This window comes from Dama dama, chromosome 11 (genome assembly GCF_033118175.1).
Source record: "Dama dama isolate Ldn47 chromosome 11, ASM3311817v1, whole genome shotgun sequence".
In the NCBI taxonomy this organism is placed as follows: Eukaryota; Metazoa; Chordata; class Mammalia; order Artiodactyla; family Cervidae; genus Dama; species Dama dama.
The window spans coordinates 5,460,383-5,483,512 of record NC_083691.1 but is presented as its reverse complement, the minus strand read 5'-3'; the positions used below and the strand labels follow the sequence as shown (position 1 = coordinate 5,483,512).

Here is a 23,130-nt window from a genome sequence, read left to right as displayed (position 1 = left end):
GGGCCTGGGGCCGACAGGCTGGCGGGCAGGGACAGGTCTGGGCGCTAATGACCTCGGGGAGGGTTCCAAAATGGCACTCACCAGTGCCAGTGTCCACGCAGTAGAAGCAGCCCTGGGATCTGCGGCCAGCACCTGTGTCCCCAGGGTGTGCTCTGGTCGCCTCCTGCCCCTCCGGGAGGCTCTCCAAGGTCAGCAGGTGGTCTGATCCTGGCTCATTTCAAGTGACTGCCTCCGCCCTGGGTTTCCGTGTGTGTGAATCCTTTGTGTGCCCTTTAGGAGCAGAATCTCTGTTTCCCAGAGTCCTTTGGGCCTCCCGAATGCACAATGCCCTTCTGGCCTTCAAGGACAGAGGTTCTGGGGGCTCCTCTTCCCATTGCAGACCCCAGGACTGTGAAGCGTGCTGTGGAACCCAGACCCCCTCACTGCTCGGGGGAACCTCTGCCATTGCAATTATTTTCTCATTTGCAGGTCACCCCCCCAGGGGTACGTGTCTTTCCTACTACACCCCAACTCTGTCTCTCCCTCCCACCTCATCGTGATTTTTTTCCTTGTGTCTTCAGCTGTAGATCCTTTCTGCTAGATTCTGGTCCCTCTGCTGAATGGTTGTTCTGGAATTTTCAGTGTTTCCCTTGTAGGAGGGCCTTCCCTGGTGGCTCAGTCAGTAAGGAAGCTGCCTGCAATGCAGGAGACCCAGGTTCGATCCCTGGGTCAGGAAGATCCCCTGGAGAAGGAAATGGCAAGCCACGCTAGGATTCTTCATGCCTGAAGAATTCCATGGACAGAGGAGTCTGGGGATCTATAATCCATGGGGCCACAGAGAGTCAGACATAAACTGGCAACTAAACCACCACCACCTAGTAGGAGATGAGCTCAGGGTCTCCTTACTCTGCCATCTTGGACCAGAATTTTGTTAAGCAACCATGTTTATCCCCATTCTCCGTACCCACGCCCATATATCCTGCTCAAGGTCATGTGGCCCCGCTGAGCTCACCGTGACCCTCTCTGCCTCGGTGGCCAGGATGGAACAGGAGCTGCTGCCATCTGCAGAGACCCGAGAGCTCTCCCGACACACAGGGGATCCGGCACACAGCCTCCACCACTGTCCTTCCCGGAATCATCTCTGGGTCGTTCCCAAGTGATGGCACCTTCTGGAGAGCTGCTGCACAATTAACCCCAGGCGTAGCTGAGCACCCCTTGTCCCTGATGCTCCTAAAATAACGAGCACTCCTTCCCCAGGCTTGGCTCCGGCCACCGTCTCTCCAAAGAGCTCCTCACCACCCAGCCCAGGGGCTCTCCCAGCTCAGACTCTCCAGGTAGTGCTGCTTCCCCGCCTCACTCTCACGAGGCTGACTCCTTGGTTCATCTTCCAAGTCCCCCTGACAAAGCCTGCTCCTCTGGGAAGACTTGCCCACCCCCTGCTAATCCTCTGAAGCCTTTTACTTGTCTTCTCCTCGGTACTGTGGGCTCCAGGCTGCTGCCTCTCAGGCACCGAACAAACGACCTCGTACACGGGAGAGGACCAAAAGTGCATGTATCGGGACAGCCCTGGGGCTCCAGTGGCTAAGACTCTGTGTTCCCGATGGTGGGCGGGGTCCCAGGTTTGATTCCTGGTCTAGGAACTAGATCTCACAGGCCTCAACTAAGAGTTCAAATGCTGCAACTAAATAAGATTTTGCAGGCTGCAATGAAGATCAAAAATCCCGCATGTTGCCACTAAGACCTAGTATAGCCAAATAAGTGGGCTTCCCTGGAGGCTCAGTGGTAAAGAATCTGCCTGCCAATGCAGGAGACACAGGAGACATGGTTTGATCCCTGGATTGGAAAGATCCCTGGAGTAGGAAATAGCAACCCACTCCAGTATTCTTCTTTTTTTTTTTTTTCATTTATTTTTATTAGTTGGAGGCTAATTACTTTATAATATTGTAGTGGTTTTTGTCATACATTGACTTGAATCAGCCATGGATTTACATGTATTCCCCATCCCGATCCCCCCTCCCACCTCCCTCTCTACCCGCTCCCTCTGGGTCTTCCCAGTGCACCAGCCCTGAGCACTTGTCTCATGCATCCAACCTGGGCTGGTGATCTGTTTCACCCTAGATAATATACATGTTTCAATGCTGATCTCTCGAAACATCCCACCCTCGCCTTCTCCCACAGAGTCCAAAAGTCTGTTCTGTACATCTGTGTCTCTTTTTCTGTTTTGCATATAGGGTTATCATTACCATCTTTCTAAATTCCATATCTATGTGTTAGTATGCTGTAATGTTCTTTATCTTTCTGGCTTACTTCACTCTGTATAAGGGGCTCCAGTTTCATCCATCTCATTAGAACTAATTCAAATGAATTCTTTTTAACGGCTGAGTAATATTCTATGGTGTATATGTACCACAGCTTCCTTATCCATTCATCGGCTGATGGGCATCTAGGTTGCTTCCATGTCCTGGCTATTATAAACAGTGCTGCGATGAACACTGGGGTGCATGTGTCTCTTTCAGATCTGGTTTCCTCGGTGTGTATGCCCAGAAGTGGGATTGCTGGGTCATATGGCAGTTCTATTTCCAGTTTTTTAAGAAATCTCCACACTGTTCTCCATAGCGGCTGTACTAGTTTGCATTCCCACCAACAGTGTAAGAGGGTTCCCTTTTCTCCACACCCTCTCCAGTATTTATTGCTTGTAGACTTTTCACTCCAGTATTCTTGACTGGGAAATCCCATGGACAAAGGAGCCTGGTGGGCTACAACCCAGGGAGTTGCAAAGAGTCAGACATGACTAAGCGACTGAGCACACACACAGCCAGTTCAGTTCAGTTCAGTTCAGTCGCTCATTCGTGTCCGACTCTGCAACCCCGTGAATCGCAGCACGCCAGGCCTCCCTGTCCATCACCAACTCCCGGATTTCAGTATCCTATCATTTTGCTTTTTCATACTGTTCATGGGGTAGATAAGTAAATAAATGTTTTCTAAATGTGTTTCTCAGAAAGGGAGCGCTGGTGTGTGCTATAGCATGGGGAACCTGAAAACAGGTTCTATGAGGAAGCTAGGCAGAAAAGACCACCTTTCATATGATTCCATCCACACAAAATGTCCAGAATAGGGGTATCTATAGAGACAGAAAACAGATTAGTGGTTGCTAGGGCTGGGTTGTTGGGGAGGGGTTGGGCAGCCGATAGTTAACGGGTGCAGGGTTTCCTTTTGAGATGAAAATATCCCTGAATTCACTGGTGATGGGTTCACAACTCTGTAAAGATACCAAAAACCATAGAATTGGACACTTTAAATGGGTGGCTCATGGTATGTGAACTATATCTCAATAAAGCTATGGGAAAAAATTTTAAGACACCCGTCTGGAAGAGCAGCTAGCCCTCAGTGTATATTTGTTGAGGACGTGTGCGTGCTGAGGCACTCAGTCATGTCCAACTCTTTCGTGACCCCATGGAATGTAGACCGCCAGGCGCCTCTGTCCATGGGATTTCCCAGGCAAGAATACTGGAGTGGGTTGCCAATCCCTCCTCCAAGGGACCTTCCCGATCCAGGGATCAAGCCCACATCTCCTGCATCTCCTGCGTTGCAGGTGGGGGTTTTTTTGTTTTTGTTTTTTTTACCACTCAGTCATCAGGAAAGCCTCTATTTGTTGAAGATGCTGAGTCCTAAATAACCAAGTCCAGTTGTCTGGATGTTGTCAAGACTTTTAGCCACATTGAAAGGGAATCTCTGGTCTCTCATGTAAACTGGAGTTCAGGGTGATCCTTCTCAGGCAGCCCCCTCTGCACATTTAACATTGAGCACCACCCCTGCCCTTGGCGGGATCCCACAGGGGAGGGCGGGAGGGCAGGGGTGCATGTCCCAGCTTGCAGATTAGGAGACGGGCATGGGCAGCCAGCCCAACCTCTCTCAGCGAGACAAGTGGCAGCCAGGAATAGCGCAGGGCGTCTAACTGCGTCCCGCCTGCTGTAAGCAGCCAGCCGCGCCACCCTTCACCTGTCTCATTTTAAAAAGGACCATAAAATATGAACCGGGGCAGCGGCCCTGAAACCTGAGTTGGGCTCAAGCCGATGGAGAATTTTGGCGTTTCCCAGTCTGCAGGGACAAGTGGGGAGGGCCCGGTGGCTCGGAGCTGGGCCGGCTTCTGCCAGGACGGGTGTCAACCGTGTGGCTCTGCCTCTCTGGTCACAGGCACAGAGGCTGAGCTCATCGCGAAGATATACTTTTTTTTTTTTTGCATTGGATAATTTCTGTCTTCCAGTGCCAGAGGGGCTGCTGATGAATGCATATTAAGCCTCATACTTGGGGACCTTGTGTGCCAGTTAATGAAGGAACGGTTAAGGGCAGTGCGGTAGAATTGGGGTGTGGTGGAAAAAGAGGGGGGCAGGGGGGTAGCCAAAAAGCCACGTCAAAAGACTGCTGTTTGACTGCAACGGCTGAGCCCCTGTGCTGCAACTACTGAAGCCCGCGCGCCTAGAGCCTGTGCTTTGCAACCAGGGAGGCCGCCGCTGGGAGAAGCTCACGCACCGCGACTAGAAAGCAGCCCCCACCCTCTGCAGCTAGAGAGGGCCTGTGCACAGCAACGAAGACCCAGTGCAACCAAAAATAAATACATAAATAAATAAATTATTTTAAAAATAAAATTAAAAAAAAAAAAAAGACAGCTGTTTGAAAGCAGCCTAGCTCCGCGCCCTCCCAGCTGAGGGACCTTCAGCAAGGCCCTCAGCCCTTTTGGAGGGTCAGTCTCCTCGTCTATAGAAGAGGAAGAACACCATGGATGAATAGGGACAGGAAGGGGCTTCCCAGGTCATTCAGCAGTAAAGAATCTGCCTGCCAATTCAGGAGACACGGATTCCACCCCCGGGTGGGGAAGGCCCCCTGGAGAAGGCATGGCAAGCCACTGCAGTACTCTGGCCTGGAGAATCCCGTGGACAGGGGAGTCTGGCGGTCTCACGGAGTCGAGCACGACTTACCGAGCGAACGACGACAGGGATGGGAAGGGGCGGCAGACCAGGCGTTCGCTCTTTAGAGGCCCGTCTTGGCGGGATTTCGTTCTGTTGATGATTCGGATGGCTCCTCGGTGGAGAGTGTGTGTGCACTGTGGTCCATACCTACGACATTTGCCTTAACTGAGGGCCCAGGTCCCAACCAGGAGAGAAACAGTTTCCTAGGGGCCATTCACGCAGGATAGATAAGGACCAAGAGACCACTCAAGCCCGAGGGGAGAGCGAGTACGTGGGCCATTAGAAATGTCCAGGGGCTTGAGAGTTATCACCAGCCTCTGGCGTTCTGTAGTTGACAAAAAGCTGTCTCCCTCTTGGACCCAAATGGGGTTTCCAGACTCTAGGCCTCAGCTGAGCCACAAGGGAAACTCTGGTGGCTCAGACGGTAAAGCATCTGCCTGCAATGCGGGAGACCTGGGTTCGATCCCTGGGTTGGGAAGATCCCCTGGAGAAGGAAATGGCAACCCACTCCAGTACTCTTGCCTGGAAAATCCCATGGATGGAGGAGCCTGATAGGCTACAGTCCATGGGGTCACAAAGAATCGGGCACAACTGAGCAACTTCTCTTTCTTTTTTCTAGGCCTCAGGGCCCAAACTAGAGGGACTCTGTCCAGAGCAGAGGCTGGGCTATACCCAGAAGTGACTTTAGAGGTGGAAGGCAGGCTGGGTGTGGGGGCTGGGTGCACCTGCTCCTCCTTGGTATCTTGGGGCAGGTGGGCCTGGCCCGGTCCAGACAGCCGACTCCCCACTCCTCGGCTCCTGAGGGATGGGACGCTGCAACAGCCGGCAGGAGCTTGCTGTCTGTGTCCACCCCAGTCTGGGGCTTCTAAATTTAACCTGCTATCAGCCTGAGAGGCTGGAGGCTTCCACCGAGTGACAAAATGCCACTTGGAATCCAGTATGCTCATAAGCGCTCCCCCTGCACAATCCCCTCCCAAATGTCACCCCCAAACGCAGGCAGCCATCTGGGCATCCTCGCATGTCAGCGTGAAGATGCGAATGTCCAAGCAGCTGCAGACCCTGATGGGGTCCAGCCCAGCTTCCTCCTGCTGTGAGCCAGGGCCGCACCCCACTGTCTGTTCACACGCGTGCACACACACACTCACACGCGTGCAAGCACACACACACACACACACACACACGCGCACGTCGCGGTCTCATGGGCAGAGCGCAGGAGCTGACTCTAACGTCGAAAGCCAAACCACGACAGCGAACTGCACCACCCATAAGCCATCTGGGTGGAGGGCGGCCAGGCCCATTATGCAATTTCCTGCTCTGGTGTTTCAGACCCCGGAGACAGGATGCAGAGTGCCGTTGGGATGCTGCAATGTGGGAAGCCCAGGAAGACATCAAACCAACGACCGCCGCCATGAATGGGGCCCCGGGACCTCTGCAGCCCGCTGAGCAGGCGGCCCCTCCCAGGCAGGGACCCAGCAGGCTCACCATGGGCCCGAGAATGACTTCCTGTCGGGGGAGGAAGGCATTTCCTGCCTGGGGAACCCAGGATGACTGAGCCACAAGCAGGGGGGCCTTCTTATTGTTTTCTCTGTTTCTGTTTTGCTTTTAATTTTTGGCCGCCCAGCGTGGCCAGCAGGACCTTAGTTCCCTGACCAGAGATTGAACCCGAGGCCCCTGCCGTGGAAGGGCGGAGTCCCAAGCACTGGATCACCAGGGAAGTCTCTTGGGGACTTGTTATTAATAGGCGCCATTATTGGGCACCAAATGTGTGCCCCACAGTGACGCACTGAGGTTGAGAGCACACAGCGGAAGGTTTGGAGTGGTGTTCAAATTCTGGCTCTGCTTCTTCCCAGATGCATGGTCTTGGTCAGCTTATCCACTTGCATCCTCCCTCAGTTTCCCCATCTGTGAAATGGGGACCAAGATAACACCTGGGGTGTAGAGAGGGTTCAGTAACACCCAAAACCCAAGTGGGATGGGGTGTTCTCACCACGTCAGTCAGGGGGTGGCTACTCAGAGCACCCCATCTTCCATGCACGGTAAGTGGGGTCAGAGGGGCTCGATCTTCTTGTTGTGAGTCTTGCCCATGGACCTTGAGTCCATGGCCCACCTGTAGAGCCCACACCCACTCCAGGGCCTCTGGGCCGTCCCAGCTCCCATCCTTCCATAAGAAAGTTCCGATAGACGACAGTATTTAGGATCAGGTTCTGGCCCCACACAGCCCCTTTCAGCAGCTGCAAGTGTGGGCAGGGCGCAGGGCCCTGTCCTTGGTTGACCTTGACTTAGCAGCTGTGTCTCCACGTGAAGATGGGTTTGCAAATCTGCGGGTAAGGACCCAGTCCACACATTAACCCTCCTGTCACAGTTTCTCTTGTTCGCCAGAAAACCAAGCTGTCCCTGAGTCCTAGCTCCATATCCAGCCTCCAGCCCCAACCCAGGGGCGCCGTGGGTGGGGAACCAAGGTCCCCGGGCTGTGGACGGCAAAGTGACCTGCCTCCTCCTAAGTTCTCGTTCCATGCCCTTAGCACCAGAACCTCCAGGCTCCAGCCATATAACCACCCCCAAATACATTCACCCCCTAGGTTGGAAATACAGAGCCATCTCCACCACCCTGCCCCCTTGCCAGTGAAGCCACCACTTCAGAAACATCCAGATCCTAGCCAGGCCTACTTTAAAATTACATTTTATTTCTCTTTGTATTTGTTGCTGTTGTTTTAAAAAGGTTCACGGTACATTTTTTTTTTTTTCAAGAGTCTTGTGCCTCCTGGTAAGTGCACTGGTTTGCTTTCACAGTACTCTCCACGACCGTGGATGGTCCTTATTGCTGAAGGAGTGTGTCCACGCCGGGGAGTGGGGACACCGGAGGGATGGGGGGAGCCCAGGTGAGAAGCCTGGGTCTGTGCTCCTGACCCGAGAGGCTGAGGGACCAGACCCAGGCTAAGTCGAGCATCCTTAGCCGGACCTCCAGCCTCCCCAGGGTCATCCCAGCCCTGTCTTTAGAAAGGCCGGGAGGGGTAGAGAGAAAGGGGCGAGGAGTAGAGGATGGGGGGTGAGCCAGGCAGCAAGCTGACTGGGGGCCCAGGCATGCGGTAGGCATGGAGGTAGGGTGGAGGCAGCCAGAGCAGTGATGGCCTCCGAGAGGGCCCTGCTCCCTCTCAGGGGCAGTGGGCTTGGGAGACGCTGCCCCCAAACAGCTCAGGACCACCCCTCCTCCCGTCAGAACACCTCAGCGATGGCCCAGCCCAGAAGCAGCACTCCGGTTCCTGACCCCTCGCCCAGAGCCCTCTCTCCTTTTTAGTGCAAGAAAGACCTGAGTGCAGAGAAGGGCCTCGCCGCCTAGAGGCCAGGTCCTGTCCATGGCAGCTGGACTTCACCACCCCGGCCCCTCCACAGCTTGTCCCCAGAGCAGGGGGCCTGGGACCCATCACATCCCCCTCGCTGGAGGCTGTGGCCTCTCTGGGTGGCAGGCATCCCTCCAAACACACCCAAGGGAAGCTGGCCATTTCCCCCCAATCCCCCCCAACCCCGGGGCCTGACAGGGGTCCCCGAGCACCAGGTGGGCCGCCGGCCACACCAAGTTCTCCCCCATCCAGTGGTTCCAGGAGAGCTGCCCGCCTCCCATCAGGAGCGGGCTCGGGAGATGGCTGGGCAGTAAAGCACCCCTTGAATAAATGCAGTATCCCATGGATAAAGGAGCAGAACGAGGACTCAGTGACCCACACCCTCCCACAGTCACTGGGGCTCCTCCAAGTGGCTCATCTGTAGCAGAAATGCCTTGTTTCCATCATCTGACAGTTTTCTGTGCTTGACTATGATTGGTTAGAATGAGGGACCCAGGTGATGTCGCTGTGAGTCTAGCAAGCTTGGAGGAAGGGGGCTTCAGCTGGGTGTTCCCTCAGCTCCTGCAAGCAGCAGACGTTGCTGATGAAAAAAAACAAAAAAACAAAGCTTGGTGTCACTCAGGACCAGGTCCTGGGGCTCCAGAGGGCCCAGGCCTACTACCATCCCCCAGCTAGGGGGGCCCTCGTTCCCTTCTGTGAGGACAGGCAGCGGGGGTCTGCCTTCTGGAGCCTGTCTGCAGCAGCGCCCCCCCAGAGTATCTGGGAGGGGCGTCCCCTGAGAAGATGCTGCAAGGAGGTGCAGGCCCTTTTACCTCTGAACTACAGCTGGGGAGGGTGGCTGGCCCCCTCCAGGCATCGGGGACCAGTATGGATGGAAAGAGAAAAGCTGAGATGTGCCAACAGACCCATCCAAGGACCAAGATGCTGGAAATTCCCCGGGTTCTTACCTGCAACTCACAGGACCCGCCCTCTCTCCTCCCAGCCCCACCCAAGGCAAGTTTTGGCTGCCGTGGAGAGAGGTGGGACACGGGACCGTGGGCCCGACCGAGCTCAGAGCCCCTCTGCAGGCAGGGGGTCGAGGATGGGGTTCTACCTGGGGCAGAGAGAAGGGACTTTGGGGGCAGAATCTGTCTGTGGTTTCGGCTCAGCTAAAACGAAAGAATGAGCAGCTGGTTTTAGATCTACCTTGGTACCCCCGACCACCTGGGCAATACCCAGGAGGAGGGGCTCGGGGGCATCTCTCTCTTTCCCCACCCCCTCCTCCCTTGCCTCTGGCAGAAGATACGAAGTCCAGTAGAAAAGAGATCCTGCTTTCTTTGTTCCAGGTTTTTTTTTTCCTTTAAAATCAGCTTAAGGCAAAAGTTTGGCAAAGCAAGTCTACATAAGGCCGCAAGACGGAGGACAAGGGGGGGGGGGGGTGTCTTTCCCCTGGAGGGGCCCGCCGCACCCACCAGGCTCATCACCAGCTCCTCCTCAGACCCTGAACCTCGTGAAGAGGCGTTTTTTTAAAAAAAGAACAGAAAAAGCAGTTGTTTCAGGGTGTCTGTTGCAAATGAATGATTTTGCGAGGAGAGGAAAGGAGACCCAGGGTGACCCTGAGGGTGCACATAGGGGGTCGGTCCCGCCTGGGTCTCCCCCCTCCCCGAGGAAAGCAGGTTCCAGAAGGGCGGGGGCGGAGCGGGGTGGGGTGGGGCCATCCCAGGGGCATTCGCACAGTGAGATCCGCCCCGCCAGAGAAGGTAGAAAGGTTGTATTTCGCTGAATGACCGCAGAGTCTGTGTGGGGGGTCGCTTGAGCGGTGTCCTCATCCGGGTGTCGCCCCGCGGGCGCCCCCCACCGCCCCCCCGGCCGCTACCGGTGCTTGGGCGGGATCACCACCAGCGGCTGCCCGAACTTGGGCCGCCACATGAGGACCTGAGCGTCGTTGGCGTTGGGCTTGACCAGGGCGCTGGGTGGGATGGGCTCGTTCTTGCTCAGGATTTTGGGCTGGTCCTGGGCGATGGGCTCCCGGAGCCGGGCGCGCTGGCCCAGGGGCCGGCTGGGGTTCACCTCGATGCTCAGCTGCATGCGCCAGTGCAGGGTCTGCAGGATGATCATGTCGTTGGTCGAGGTGTTGGTGGCCACCAGCCACGTGATGAAGCTCTGGTCCCGGTAGATGTTGGTCAGTTTGGCCACATTGCTCTCGCTGACGGGCACGGCCCACGTGACGCTGGGGTAGAAGTTATCGTTCATGCTGATGATGAACTTGGAGTTTCTCTTGGTGGGGCCCACGATGGTGCAGGTCTCTGTCGTGTTACCATACCACGGGTAGTTTACCCCGTCCGAGTCGCTGATGGCCTCGATCTTGCCTTCCTGGAGGTCCGGGAGCTCCCAGCTGGACCTGAGGATGGGAAGGCAGTTTACATCGCCAGCCAGCCAGCCAGTCAGCCAGCAGGCTAGTCTGCATCCCTTTGTCCCGGGGGCTCACCTCTGGGGCAGGGGGGAGGGCCGACAGGAAACAGACAACCCAGCATCAGGTGAGGGAATCGGGGCTCCCCTAGACCTGGCACCCCCCCCCCAAAAGCCACATCCTGTTCTCTTGCATCAGCTCAGATTGGTGTCCCCTTGGAAACCACTCTAGACCGGGCTGGACTTTGGGAAGCCCTGGCTGCCCTGGCCTTGAGGGGATGTGTCCCAGGGAGGGGCCTGGGGGCAGCGCACAGTAATGGGGAGCCCTGACATGCGCCGTGCCCCCCACCCCGGGTCCCGGTGGCTGGTGGAGCAGCCACATGCAGCTCCAGGATTTCAGTGAGGGCAGAGGCCGCTGACCGCGAGAGGCTGGGGGTCGGGGTCTCTCCGGGACACACAGCACATCAGGGCGCACAGGGGGCAGGGAGTGTCTTTCTCTTGCGTTAGGGGCTCACAGGAAGCTTCAGGGCCCAGTGGCCGTGAGGTCGGCACATCTAAGAATGATTCCAGTCCCTCCATTGACCAGCACGTGACCTAGGTCAAATGCCTGCGCTCTCTGAGCTTCGGCGTTAGCACCCGGGCCAGAGGCACAGGAACCAGTGCCCGGAGCCCTCGCTCAGACTGGCCCCTCCCCTCCACGTCTCCTCCACCACGTGTGGGTCTGGGCTCCCTGGCCCCCCGCCCAGCACGGCCAGCATCACGGGTAGTACCCCTTCCTTTCTGCTCACGCCCGCCTAGAAGAGGAAGCACAGTACAGCCTGAATTGCTCCCGCCCAGTCGGCACCAGAACCAAGAAAACCTAACCAGCCCATCTCAAAACACCATACTCAGTCCCTGCCTCCAGGCCAGCTATACAATCAATGCCTCCTGGCCTTGCTGCAGCTGCCAGGGAACCGGCACTTGCAGCTATCGGCCCGGCTGAGTACCAGCAGCACTTGGTCAGCCCGTCTTGCTTTCAGGGGCTGAGTCTTCCTGGGGCAGAAGAAGGCAGCTAGGCTGTCTGTGGAGTTTGGACTCAGGAAACCTAATGGCCTTGCTCAAAGTCTCAGCCACCCTCTCACTGATGTGACACCCTGAGCAAAGTCCCTGCACCCCCTGGGCCCCAGACTCATCTCCTTGTCCCACCTGGGGTCATGGAAGGATTCAGACAGGAACATGCCAGCCCAGGGCAGGGCACAGGACAAAGGCCAGTGACTGGTGTCTGCTAGGTCTGCTGTCGCCATGGCTATTGCTATAATAATAGCTCTCAGACAGAAGAGGACACTGGCCTGTCCCAAGTCACTCTGAGGACATGTGTGGCTGGACAGCAGCATCCGGGGAACCCGACCCTTAGAGACTCATCAACAGTCACCTCCACCCCACTAGGCAGGTAAAGTAAGGGAAGCTGAGGGTGGGGGTCTTTTTCCCCAGGTGATTTAGCTGAGCAGTGAGACCTGGGCACCTGCCACACCAAAACTCAGGACGCTTTGCCCCCAGAATTCTGCACACCCGTGTACACCAGCAGTTCTCTCCAGAATATATATTACAAAATGCACTTTTATTCACGGCAGCACTGTTCACAATAGCCAAAAGTGTAAACAAACCCAAGTGTCCATCACTGGATGATGGATAAAGTGGCCGGTCCATTACAATGGAATATCATTCACCCTTAAAAAGGAAATCCCGACATGTGCTACAACATGGAGGAACCTTGAAGACATTAGGTGAAGTGAAATAAGTCAGACACAAAAGGACAAACGCTGTATGAATCCACATGTATGAGGTCCCTCGAGGACTCAAATGCATAGACAGAAAGCAGGATGTGGTTGCCGGGGGCTGGGGGAAGGGCATGGGCAGCCAGGGTCCCATGGGTGCAATCTCAGTTGGGGAAGATGAAAAATTTTCTAGAAATAGACACACAACAGTGTGGATGTTTTTAATAGCACTGAACTTAAAAACAGTTAAGATGATAAATTTTATGTATATCTTTCTTGTTGTTTAGTCACTCAGTCATGTCTGATTCTTTGTGACCGCATGGACTGCAGCCCGCCAGGCTCCTCCGTCCATGGGAATTTCCAGGCAAGAATACTGGAGTGGGTTCCAATTTCCTCTTCCAGGGGATCTTCCCACAGGGATCAAAGCTGCGTCTCCTGCTTTGGCGGGCAGATTCTTTACCACTGACCCACCAGGGAAGCCCATGTATAACTTAATCATAATAAAAAATGCATTCCTGAGATGCATCATTTAATGTTAGCAGTTAGTAAATGTGGTCACTACTGGAGGGATAATTAGGAATGTGATTTTGCTAATTTTTCTGTTTATATCATTAAAAAGGTCACAAATTAGCGTAACACCTGTCTCATAGGCCGTCTCCAGCCCGGGGCCCTGAGCTCATCAGACTCCAAGGGAAGAGGTCACAGTTGTGAACCTGGAGATTCAGCTGTCCTGAGGGGATGGCCGTCATGGACCAGAGAAGGGGGTCAGGGTCCTGTCCTGAATTTCCTAGAAGCCCGTGTCCCACCTGTATCCAGCCTCCTGGAAGGCACCCACTCTACCTTCTCACGGTGTTTCACTCTTAAAAATTGTTGTTGTTTTTTTTTTAAAGGCAGAAAGCCATCTCGCCAAAGGCCCCCTTTCACTTCCTAAGAGCTGGCTTGTTTGGGGGAGTCAGGCTTGGTACCCACATGGCCCCCCTCTCTCTGTCTCAGCCTCTGACCCCAAAGCTTCAGGTTCCCTTTCCCCTACCAGCCCCCCCAAATGCCCAGGCACTGGCTCAGTCACAGATGGGTGACTGTCCCCGTGAGCGAGCAGACAGCCGTGTCTCACGTGGCGTATTACTCAGAACCAGGGCCAAGGGCGTCTGTTTTCACATCATCGCAGCCCAGCAGAGCTAGCTCTGGTCCCCTCGGTCCAGTCTCCAAGTCAAGGTGGTACAAGAGGGTGTGGGTAAGTAGCTGAGGGATGTGGGCCAGCCCGGGGCCAGTATCTCCCTGGCTACCAGCTTTGGTCAAGTCACAGATGTCAGCTCCAAGCTGGTCCACTGTGGTAATCACACCCACCTTCTTCAAGGTTTCTGTGATGATTAAGCCTGTCAACACATACCACCTGGTATGCGATAAACAGCAAAACATGCAAACTCGCGGAGAACATCTGAGGGAGGCGTGCTCTCACACTAATGGATTTGCCAGCCCCGATGTGACCTGAGGCCTCCTGACCTCATTTATGTTTCCAGATTATCTGGGCTCTGAAAGGAATAATTCCATACAGTTCCTGCCTCGAAGACTTCCTGTTTGTTCTGCGGGGACCTCGGGCTTCAAGGCAGACACTCTGTTTTCCACTCCCTGCACACTCTGAGCCTTCTGGTTTGCAAGGTGAGGACAGTACAGCTACAGATGTCACTGAGAGGTCTGGGCAAGGCTCTCGGGTCCACACAGATGCCCAGCCACCACCAGATCTAGGTGGAGGAGGGGGATTTGCGAACACGAGCAACCGCCCATCTCTGCCCCAGCACCTCCTGTCCAGACCCCAGGGCAGGTCCTATCAGGCCTCCCACAGGGGAGCAGGGGACATGGTCTCCCCCGTATCCTCCCCCCTTTCCTCACCAGCCTACACTGGTCTTCAGGGTGACAGTGGCCACAGGAAGTGTGGGACCAGCGCGAAGTGAAAAAGTTGTTCAAAAGTTAAGAACTGCCACGACGTGACAGTGGCCTGGCACCAGGCCGGGGGCCCTTCAGGGCACAGGACCTCGCTATGGCCACGCCCAGGAAACTGGCCCGCTTCCCGTCTCTCTCCCACCCTCATCCTGGAGGTGTGGGAAAGCAGAGGACAGCAGGCAAGTCCAGGCTTCAAGCCGGACCGCAGATGCTTTCTGGGGCCCGCGGGCAGCACATCTGAGCCAGACTCCTGAGTTCCCCTCAACCCCCGTTCCTTCTGCAGTGCCATCCAAAAGCCACTTAACACGTCTGCAGGGACCTGCCATGGGCGCTAGCCACGCCGCCGTGGGGACCTGGTCATCAGCAATGTCAGGGGCCCTGCACCCTCTGGACGCCCGAATCCATCCCTGACTCCCCCTTCTCACCTCCAGACTGTCCCCGCACCCCCCTCGCCTCATCCCTAGCCACGACTCTTCACCTCTCCCAGGTCTCCTCCTGCCACCTGCCAAGCTCTCCTCCCGGAAGCACAAGCGATCTTTAAGAACACAAATCCGATGGCACGCTTCCTTCCTCCAACCCCGTTAAATCTGCCGTGACCCCCCTCCCCACGGCCCTGAAAGTCAGATGCAGGCGAAGTCGAGGGCCCCCCGGCGTGTGCCTGCACGGGTGCGCGTGCACACACACACAGGGACGCTCCGAGCAGTGTGACGGATGGGGAGTGAGTCTGAAGGGGTTACAAAAGGCCTTCCCTGCAGGCCAGAGAAGGGGTTGAGGCTGTACCAAAGGGTGCCCACGGAGGCTGGGGAGGGTCACCCTATGGCCCCAGGCCCCGCCACCAGCCCCAAGCTGGCTCTGCTCAAAGGCCTGTGGGTAGAGAGGGAAGGAAACCAGAGGTGCCCAGAGGCCAGAGGTGTGACCCCCCTGTGACCGCTGTTTCCTCCCACCTCACCCCTCCCTGTTTGCCCGGGCCACAGTCCCAGGGCCCGCCACGCGGCGGAAAGGGCCCAACAGCACCTGTTTTAGTTTTCAGTTATAAAAGCTGTGTTTTTGTTTTGCTTTTAAAAAGCAAGCCAAAGAGAAGTACCTAAAGTGAGAAACGAGAGTCCCGCCTTCCGGGCCGCCCCCTCCCTCCCCAAGGGTACTCACCACCTCCCACTCTGGTAAACATCCTTCTGAAGCTGTCTCCCAGCACACACCCAGTATACAGTCGAGTTTTTAGTGATGATCACATGATACAGAATCTTGATTCGAGCCCCTCCTCGTCCTATGTAGCAGCCTCGCCATCCTCTGCCCTGGAGACAGGACACTGGGGGTGTTCGTGGCTCTTTGCCATGATGGCCGGGGCCGGAGTTTCTGCCCCCACACACGTCCTTTCTGCCCCGCTCCTTCCATTCATGTATTCATTGATTCGTCTGTTCAGTAGACTTTTTATGCGCTTACTACCCGCCAGGCACCAGGCCAGGGCTCAGTTTCTGTTAAGACAGACGCCAGAACTACTGGGTTAGCCAAAAAGTTCGTTCAGGCCTTTCCGCAACACAAAAAACCCAAACGAACTTTTTGGCCAACCCAACACAGTGCCAGAGTTGAAGGTCCCATGTACTTGGAATTCTGAAAGCTCATCTTCCAGAAGCTGCCCACATTGTACCCCTCACACCAGGCATTACTGACCCTTTCCATTTTTAACCCAGATCCTATCAGCGGGGGGAGAAAAAGCATCTCCCTGTTTCATTTGCCACTCCCCGATCATGGCGGCAGCCGGTGCCTCCCCGCACGGCCCGGGAGATGCCAGCTTCTGTTTTCCGCCCTCAGAAGGTGAGGGTGGGCATGATCGCCAGGCGGGGGTAGGTCCAGGGGCAGTACTTTTGAGGCCGGGCAGTACTCCCGCCCCCAACTTCCTCCCACCGCAAAGCCTGGAAACAAGGACTTCCCTCTCCGGCCTCCACCACGGCCGTAGATGGGGGAGGCCGCCTTCCGGGCACAGAGAGGAAGTACCGTCCCCAATTGTTCTGCCCGGCCCCCGGGGCAGGCCTGGGCCGCAAGAAGAGGCCACGTGGTCACCAGGCCATGCCTCCTGACCCCACCCCACACCCGCTGAAGCAGAGCAAGCCTCCTCGGGCAAGGGGCCTCAGGTCTCAGCAGCCCCGGCCTCAGCATCAGTGAGGACCTCTTGGAGTCCTTGGGAGACCAGAGAGAGACCGGGGAGCCGGGCAGAGGCCCCTCCACCCCAGCCCAGCCCTCTCCCACTGGCCTCGTCAGCCTGTGACAGTTCATGTCATCCCAGGTCCAACTACAAAATCCCTGAGAGGTCCCATTGCCAGAGATTCCCGTGCTCTAGGCAGGTATGGGAAATCCAACCCAAAAGAAGAAGAGCACCGCAATTTGTACTGATTCCTTGCCAGGCACTGTGTAATTGATGATGAATGATTGCTAGTTATGGTAGGGATAGCAACTATGCAACCAGTGTTTTGTATACGCAGGCACTGTGCTGAGTCCTCGTCAGGCACCAGCTCATTTAGTCCCTCAACAACCCCATTTCACAGTTGGGAACAGTGAGGCTCATAAAGGTTGGGAACCTGGCCCAAGCTTGCCACACCTATGGATGGTGGAGCTGGGGAGGCCACGCCCTGCTGGACAAGGGCATGGGCAGGTGGCATTGTCAATCCAGAGAGACCCCCATCTCTTGAGCTGTTCTCCTCCCCTCACCCCACGCCTGCCCTTTGGCAAAACCGGGAGCCAGAGCCAGCCTCGACTTTGACTTTGGCCATGGGCCAGTTTCCCTGGGGGCTCCAGCAGGAGGGCAAATTAGGGATAACGTGAAGCGTCCCACACACAGGGGAGAAATTGGGACTTGTCACTTGGAAGATTGTGCCAGCTGACAGGTGGCAGCTGAGGATTGCGGAGGACGGGGCTGTGGAGGCAGGCGTCTCCGACAGTTTTTTTTTGGGGGGGTAGCTTTTAAAGCAATGTAGGCTGAACCCCGAACGATATAGAATCCTCTCAAGCTGGCACAAGAAACTCACCATTTTCTAGCTCTCGTCTTTAAGCCGGGGCATTACTGGGGTTTGGCGTGTGGCATTGTTCCACTGCAAACATTTCCAACCCACAATGTCATTCAAAAGGGTTCTCCTCCTGGATTAGAGATTAATTTCAAGCAGGGATAATGTTTAGGGGTATTACGGGTTTTGGTTAAGTATTTGGAATTAATATTTTTAATACAAGAACAGAAACCCTAACCTAACCTTTGCCACCTGGCTGATCCCTCCCCAAGGCCTTTAAAGCCCAGGGGGGGCTTCATTTTAAGGCTTCCAATTGCCTGGGTCTAGCCCAGCAGTTCTCAATCAGGGTGACTTTTCACCCCTCCTGCGGACATCGGGCAGTGTCTGGGGACATTTTTGGCTGTTAGGACAGGGGGAGGGTGGCATATTGAGTGGGCAGAGACCAGGGACGCTGTTCAATATCCTGCAAAGCACGGCACAGCCCCTGACCCAGCAAAGTTAAGGGGCAGCTCCAGGCAGCCTGAGGCCGCGGGTCACCCACCTCTCACCACCCCTGATTTTCCTTCCCATCACGGGGCTTAAAAAAGTGAAGAAGCCTCGTTACAACAGGAGGTTTGGGATAGGGAAGTTGGGAAGAGTCTTTTCATCCTATCAAAATGCTCCCATCTGGGACCTCCCTGGCAGTCCAGTGGTTAAGACTCTGAGCTCCCAATACAAGGGTCGTGGGTTCAATCCCTGGTCAGGGAACGAAGATCCCACATGCTGCATAGCAAAAAAATAAAAAAGAAGAAGAAAAAAAATGCTTCCATTGGCACTCAAGCAGGCACAGCTGTCCAGGCTTTTTCTGGAGACTAGAGCCTCCCCACCAGCCAGAGGAACCATGCTACTTGGTAATTCAGTTTCTTAATACAGTTTTGTTGATTAATAATCAAGCAGTTTCCAACTGTGCATTTCAGCCACAGGGCAGTCACCTACAGCTGTCCTCTCCTCGAATCCTCCCAGCAACCCACCGGCACTCTAACTCCCCATCCACAGATGGCAAAACCTAACCTCCAGAGGCAACTTGCCGAGGCCCCAGAGCCAGCACTGCGGTCATCCTGACCCCAGAGACTGAACTCATTATTGGCCAGTCCCTCCTGCCCCTCCAGGGAGCCTCCAACTCTGCTCTTTCTCTGGGGCTGGTCCCATCTCCATCGGGGCCTCAGTGGACCCTGGAGAAGGAGGTCCGTGGGACACAGGGGTCCCTACGTTGAGGCATGTTCCAAGAAGGGGAGAGAACAAAAGGAAACACATACAGAATAAAGAAAACAGCCTTCAACCACTTGAAAACTCAAATCATGCGTGACTTACAGTGTTAACTGTTAAATTCTTAAGTCAGGGAATGGGCTCTGTGTGAAAGAGGAAGACCTGGGCCAGGGAGAAAATTCAGCACGAGGAGTAATTTACATCTGTCTGAATTCAGCCACGATTCTTTTTACAGGTCCCATCACCCACTCCCCATCTGACAGAAGGATCATCATAGTAACAACAGCGTTAAAGACAAGTCACCTGCAGTATTTACTGTGGGCTTGGCACAGGGCCGACAGCTTGACCAATGTCATGTCCCGTAATTCAATAAGCCTATGCTGCAAGGCCTATGAGTGGCCCCGATTTGCAGACGAGGAAACCGAGGGTCAGGGTGGCTAAGGTCACACCCTGGAAAGGGACAGAGCCTGGACTGGTGCCCAGGTCCACTTGACTGCAGTCTAGGTGTGCACTCGGTTCCTCTAACCAGGAACCAAGGACTGGCACAGACAAAGGTCAGCTCGGGTCTCCCGATGCAGGCCTGCCTCCGGCTGCAGTGCCCGATCGGACCTGGAGCCACCGCAGGTAGCCCAAGGCCTTGAAGACTCACGGGTGGGGAAACCGAGGCTCCGGGCCAGGCCTGCCCCTCCCCCGCCACACAGCACGTCCATCTCCGCAAAACTCAGTCCCTTCAACTCTCCCCAACTTTCCTCTTCCTGGCGCTCACAGGAGGACGGAACTTTCCAAATTCAGAAGGACCCTCTGACTTCCCTATTCTTTCTCGGGAAGAAAACAAGCTTAGCCTAAAAGCCTAGAAAAACCTTTGTGTCTTTCCATTTGTCCCAAATGCCTTGCAAAGCCTGAGAATGCTTTGGGCTTAAGGCTTCTAAGGGAAGGTCCACACCAAGTAACTAAGAAGCATGTTTCCCCTCTTGGGTTGGAAAGCCAGCTCCCACCCCCACAGCCCCGCCTGGTTTAATAACCACTTGGAGAGTCAGACCTGCAGCATAGATGTCAGGCAGACAGCGGGGAGCCGACGAGTGTCCAGATATGGCCCACGTGCCTCTCGGGGTGGCCATGGTTACACCTAGTTTTCAGTTTTTCCATGATCCTCCTGTTGTCCTTGCAACATCAGAGTCACAACTGGAGAAGCCACAAGATTTGGTGTCCCCTCCCCATCCTCTCTAATTTCAGGTGGCCCCGGGGGGTTCTTAAATCAGTTTCAAGTCAGAGGGCAAGTGTGCTACAGGACGGGGGAGGTGAGTTGCAGGGGTGGATCCCAAGAGGCTGTGGGTGAGCATCCATGGCCACTCCCAGGGGTCTAGCTGGGGGCTGTCTGGTGCCCTCAGAAGCCTCCTCGTGCTCAGAAACGGCTCTTGTCCTCACCCTGTCTTAGGCAGCCCTTCAAGTTAAGCCACTTCCCTCTCTGTCTACCGCTGCTCTTTGCACACTCAGGGTGACCATCTCCAAGATCAGGGCACCTGCCAGGATCCCAGGGGGCCACACTGAGCGCTACATTATCCTGGGGACATTCTACAGACGGGGCTGGAGAGAAGAGGCCCGTGGGCTCCTCTCAGCTCTTAGGGGCCCCCTGGAGCCTTCTGTACACTGACAATGGAGGTTCACAGAAAGTGGCCTTCTGCCCCGGAGAGAAACACTGCACTGCAATGCAAACCGCATTTCTAAAACCCTCTGCAACAAAACTCCGTCCTGAACAGAAAAGAGCACCCCCCACCCCAGGTCTTGATGTGCCTCCGAAAATGCCGGGGGACAAGATCAGGCCCAACACAGAGCCCTGCACGCTAAGGCTGGAGGCTGTGGAGGCCTGTCTCTCCTTCCCTGAGTGCTCACCATGACCACGTGGGCTGGCGGAGGCCTGAGCCGGGCCAAGCCCCAGCCCCTCCAGTGACCCGGGACAGCACGCCTGCTTTGCCAAAGAGGCTCCCAGTGGAGTGTCCCTCTGCTTCCTGGGCATCTTGTGGGGAGGGAGACGGGAACCCCGGGGGAGGAGGCCAGGGACAGTGGAAGGGAAGGTCCCAGAGCTGTGACCCCGATCTGAATCAACAGGCAAGCCCTCTAGGTCGCCTGGACGAGGAGGACTCAGAGAGCACTTCCACGTCTGCCTCATGCTTCCCTCTGGCCCTGGAGAGACCCCTCTCTAGCCCCCCACCTCCCCCTTCCCCCCTCAAGCGGCTCCCTCCCCGAAGCTTGCTCTTAAGCAGTACTCACATGCCCTGCTCCCCATACTGGTTGTAGAACTCCATGTGGCTGCACGCCTGAATCCAGCCAACTATCCAGGTCTCCTTCTTGGGGATGGGCGGCATGACCACCTGGGCCGAGGCACGGAAGTGGGGTGTCCGGTAGCGGAGCACCACGCTGGAGGACTCATCGATGCTGGTGGGGATGGGGTCGATAGAGGCCTTCACATCGATCACCGTGATGCCTTCCCGGAAGACTCTGGCTTTGCCTCCGATGCTCTGAATGCAGCCCATGGCACACAGGACCGCTCTGATCTCCAGGGAAGACCAGCAGTCCCAGGGGAAGCTGGGCATTGACAGGATGGAGGCCGCCGGACCCAGTGCAGACAGTACAGATCTTCAATCTCAAATCCCAAGACCGGTATCCATAGGATAGAAGATTCACTGAGTCCGGGGGGTTCGCATATCACTACCGCGGGGCCACTTTATAAATAAGGATTTTGCTGCATTTCAAGGGCCCTAGGTTCTCTCTTCTGCGAGCAGTGAACAAAAATCACCGATATTCTTTGGGTTAAAAAAAGGAAAGTTTGGAGGTTAATGGATAAGCATGTTGTTCAGACATCCAGCCCTTCCCGTGCCTCACACGCGGGGAACGCAGCTCCGAGACGCTCCCTGAAGTCTTCGGGCGAAGAAGGCAAATGCCGGCAGACACATAAATAAGGAAGGCTGCGTCCCTTGCGCGGTGCCGCCACCCTGGCTGCCAGAGACCGACTTCCTGCCCTTCTGCCTTCCGCACGCGCTCGGGCACACGCACCCGGCCGCTCGCCCGGCCGGGTCGAATCAATGGGAAAGCAGTTTCTGTTCAGTCGGCCGAGGTCTGGGGGCCCTCTGGAGCTTCCAGGAGGGCGAACGCCCGGCGCGGGCCGCCCGCGGGGTCCCCGTCGGCGCCCACTCGCGGGCGCGGGCCGACGCCCCCACGCGGGCGCGCCGCGTCCCCTCGCCGCTGTCGCTGTTGCCGCCCGCCGCCGCCGCCGCCGCCGTGCGGGGGGCCCCCGGGGCTGCGCTCGGGCCGCCGCCTGGTTCGCCGCGGCCGCCGAGGACCTGGGGGGGAGGAGGTGGAAGGGACAGGGCGTCAAGGCCCGCCTCAAAGTTGAGCCGAACTTTGCTGCGGGGGACGCGCGGGGCGGCGACGCGTGTGTGCGGGGCGCGCGGTCTGCGGAGCTGACCGCGCACCTCTGGGCGGTCTCCCCGGAGGCGGCGGCCACCCCCCAACACCCGCCCGCCCCGTCAGTGGCGGCCGCACGACCGCGCGCACCAGCGAATAATCGCCGCCCGTGACATCTCCGCTGACACCTCGCGGCCCGGAGGCGGGGTCGGGGAGGGGGAGGCCAGCACCTGTCACTGCAGTGGGCCTCGTGGACTTTTGGGTCCTGGCACTGCCCCCACCTCCTCGCCGCCGGCGCCCCTTCCCGGTCAGACTCCCTCCGGGCCCTCCCCCCGACGAGGGGCGCAGGGCAACCCTGCAGGCCGGTCAGGTCGGACGCACGCCCCTTCCCGAGCCAGGGTTCCCCGGGCTCCCGAAGGGCGCAGTGCCCCTGCCCCGCCGCTTTTATGCCCCTCTAGCCAGCCCCGAGTGGCCCCCCGATCCCCGCGCGTCCGGCGCGCTCGCCGCCGCCGGGGAACTTTGGCGCGCACGCCCCCACCCGGGCGGCGCCGCAGACTCACCTGCCCCTCGGGCCGCTCCGCGTGCCCGGGCTGCCGCCCTCCGGAAGCCCCCGACCCCACCACGGGTACGTCCTGGGGGAGCCCCCACCCCCTTTCTCGGGGAAGTGTCCTTTAGCTCTGCAGGGGTTTGGGGGCCGGCGTGGACGCCCCCCGGGCCCCCAAGTCCTCCTAGCTCGGGGCTGCCCGGCGGGTGGGGGTCGGGGGTCGGGGGTCGGGGGTCGGGGGTGGCCGGGGGCGGAGGGGTGAGGCTCGGGGCTCTCTTGCCCCCACCCCGCTCGCCTGCTTTATTTTATGATCATCGTGAGCGTGCTGTCGCCGCTCAGCCCCGCCGCCGCGCCGCAGCCGCCTGGCGCGCCCCGCGCTGCCTCGCTCTGCTGCAGCATCGGAAAGGCAACCAGGTCAAACTTTGCAGAAACTCAGCCCCTGCGCCGGCCTGGCCCCGCGTCCGCCCGCAGCCGCCGGCCGGGAGCGCAGCGCACGCAGGGACCGCCGCCCGCTCGCCGGCCCCGCAGGGGGTGCGGGTCCGCAGGCGGCGGCGGCGGCGGCTGCGGGCGGGCGAGCGG

The 23,130-nt window shown here is 57.1% G+C and overlaps 1 protein-coding gene across 4 annotated transcripts; it reads right to left on the bottom strand.

The window, feature by feature from the left end:
* Nucleotides 1-7,608: 7,608 nt before the first annotated feature.
* Nucleotides 7,609-21,800, bottom strand: FAM78A (family with sequence similarity 78 member A). Of its 4 annotated transcripts, none has more exons than XM_061154381.1 (2): nucleotides 20,874-21,800; nucleotides 7,609-10,664 (listed from the first exon to the last, which is right to left on the bottom strand). In XM_061154381.1, the coding sequence occupies exons 1-2, from the start codon at nucleotides 21,194-21,196 to the stop codon at nucleotides 10,136-10,138; spliced, it is 852 nt and encodes a 283-aa protein (XP_061010364.1). In that variant the 5' UTR covers nucleotides 21,197-21,800; the 3' UTR covers nucleotides 7,609-10,135. The 4 variants fall into 4 exon arrangements, with proteins under 4 accessions (XP_061010364.1, XP_061010366.1, XP_061010365.1 ...); XM_061154383.1 differs by lacking the exon at nucleotides 20,874-21,800 and adding an exon at nucleotides 17,385-17,481; XM_061154382.1 differs by lacking the exon at nucleotides 20,874-21,800 and adding an exon at nucleotides 16,033-16,311.
* Nucleotides 21,801-23,130: the final 1,330 nt, after the last annotated feature.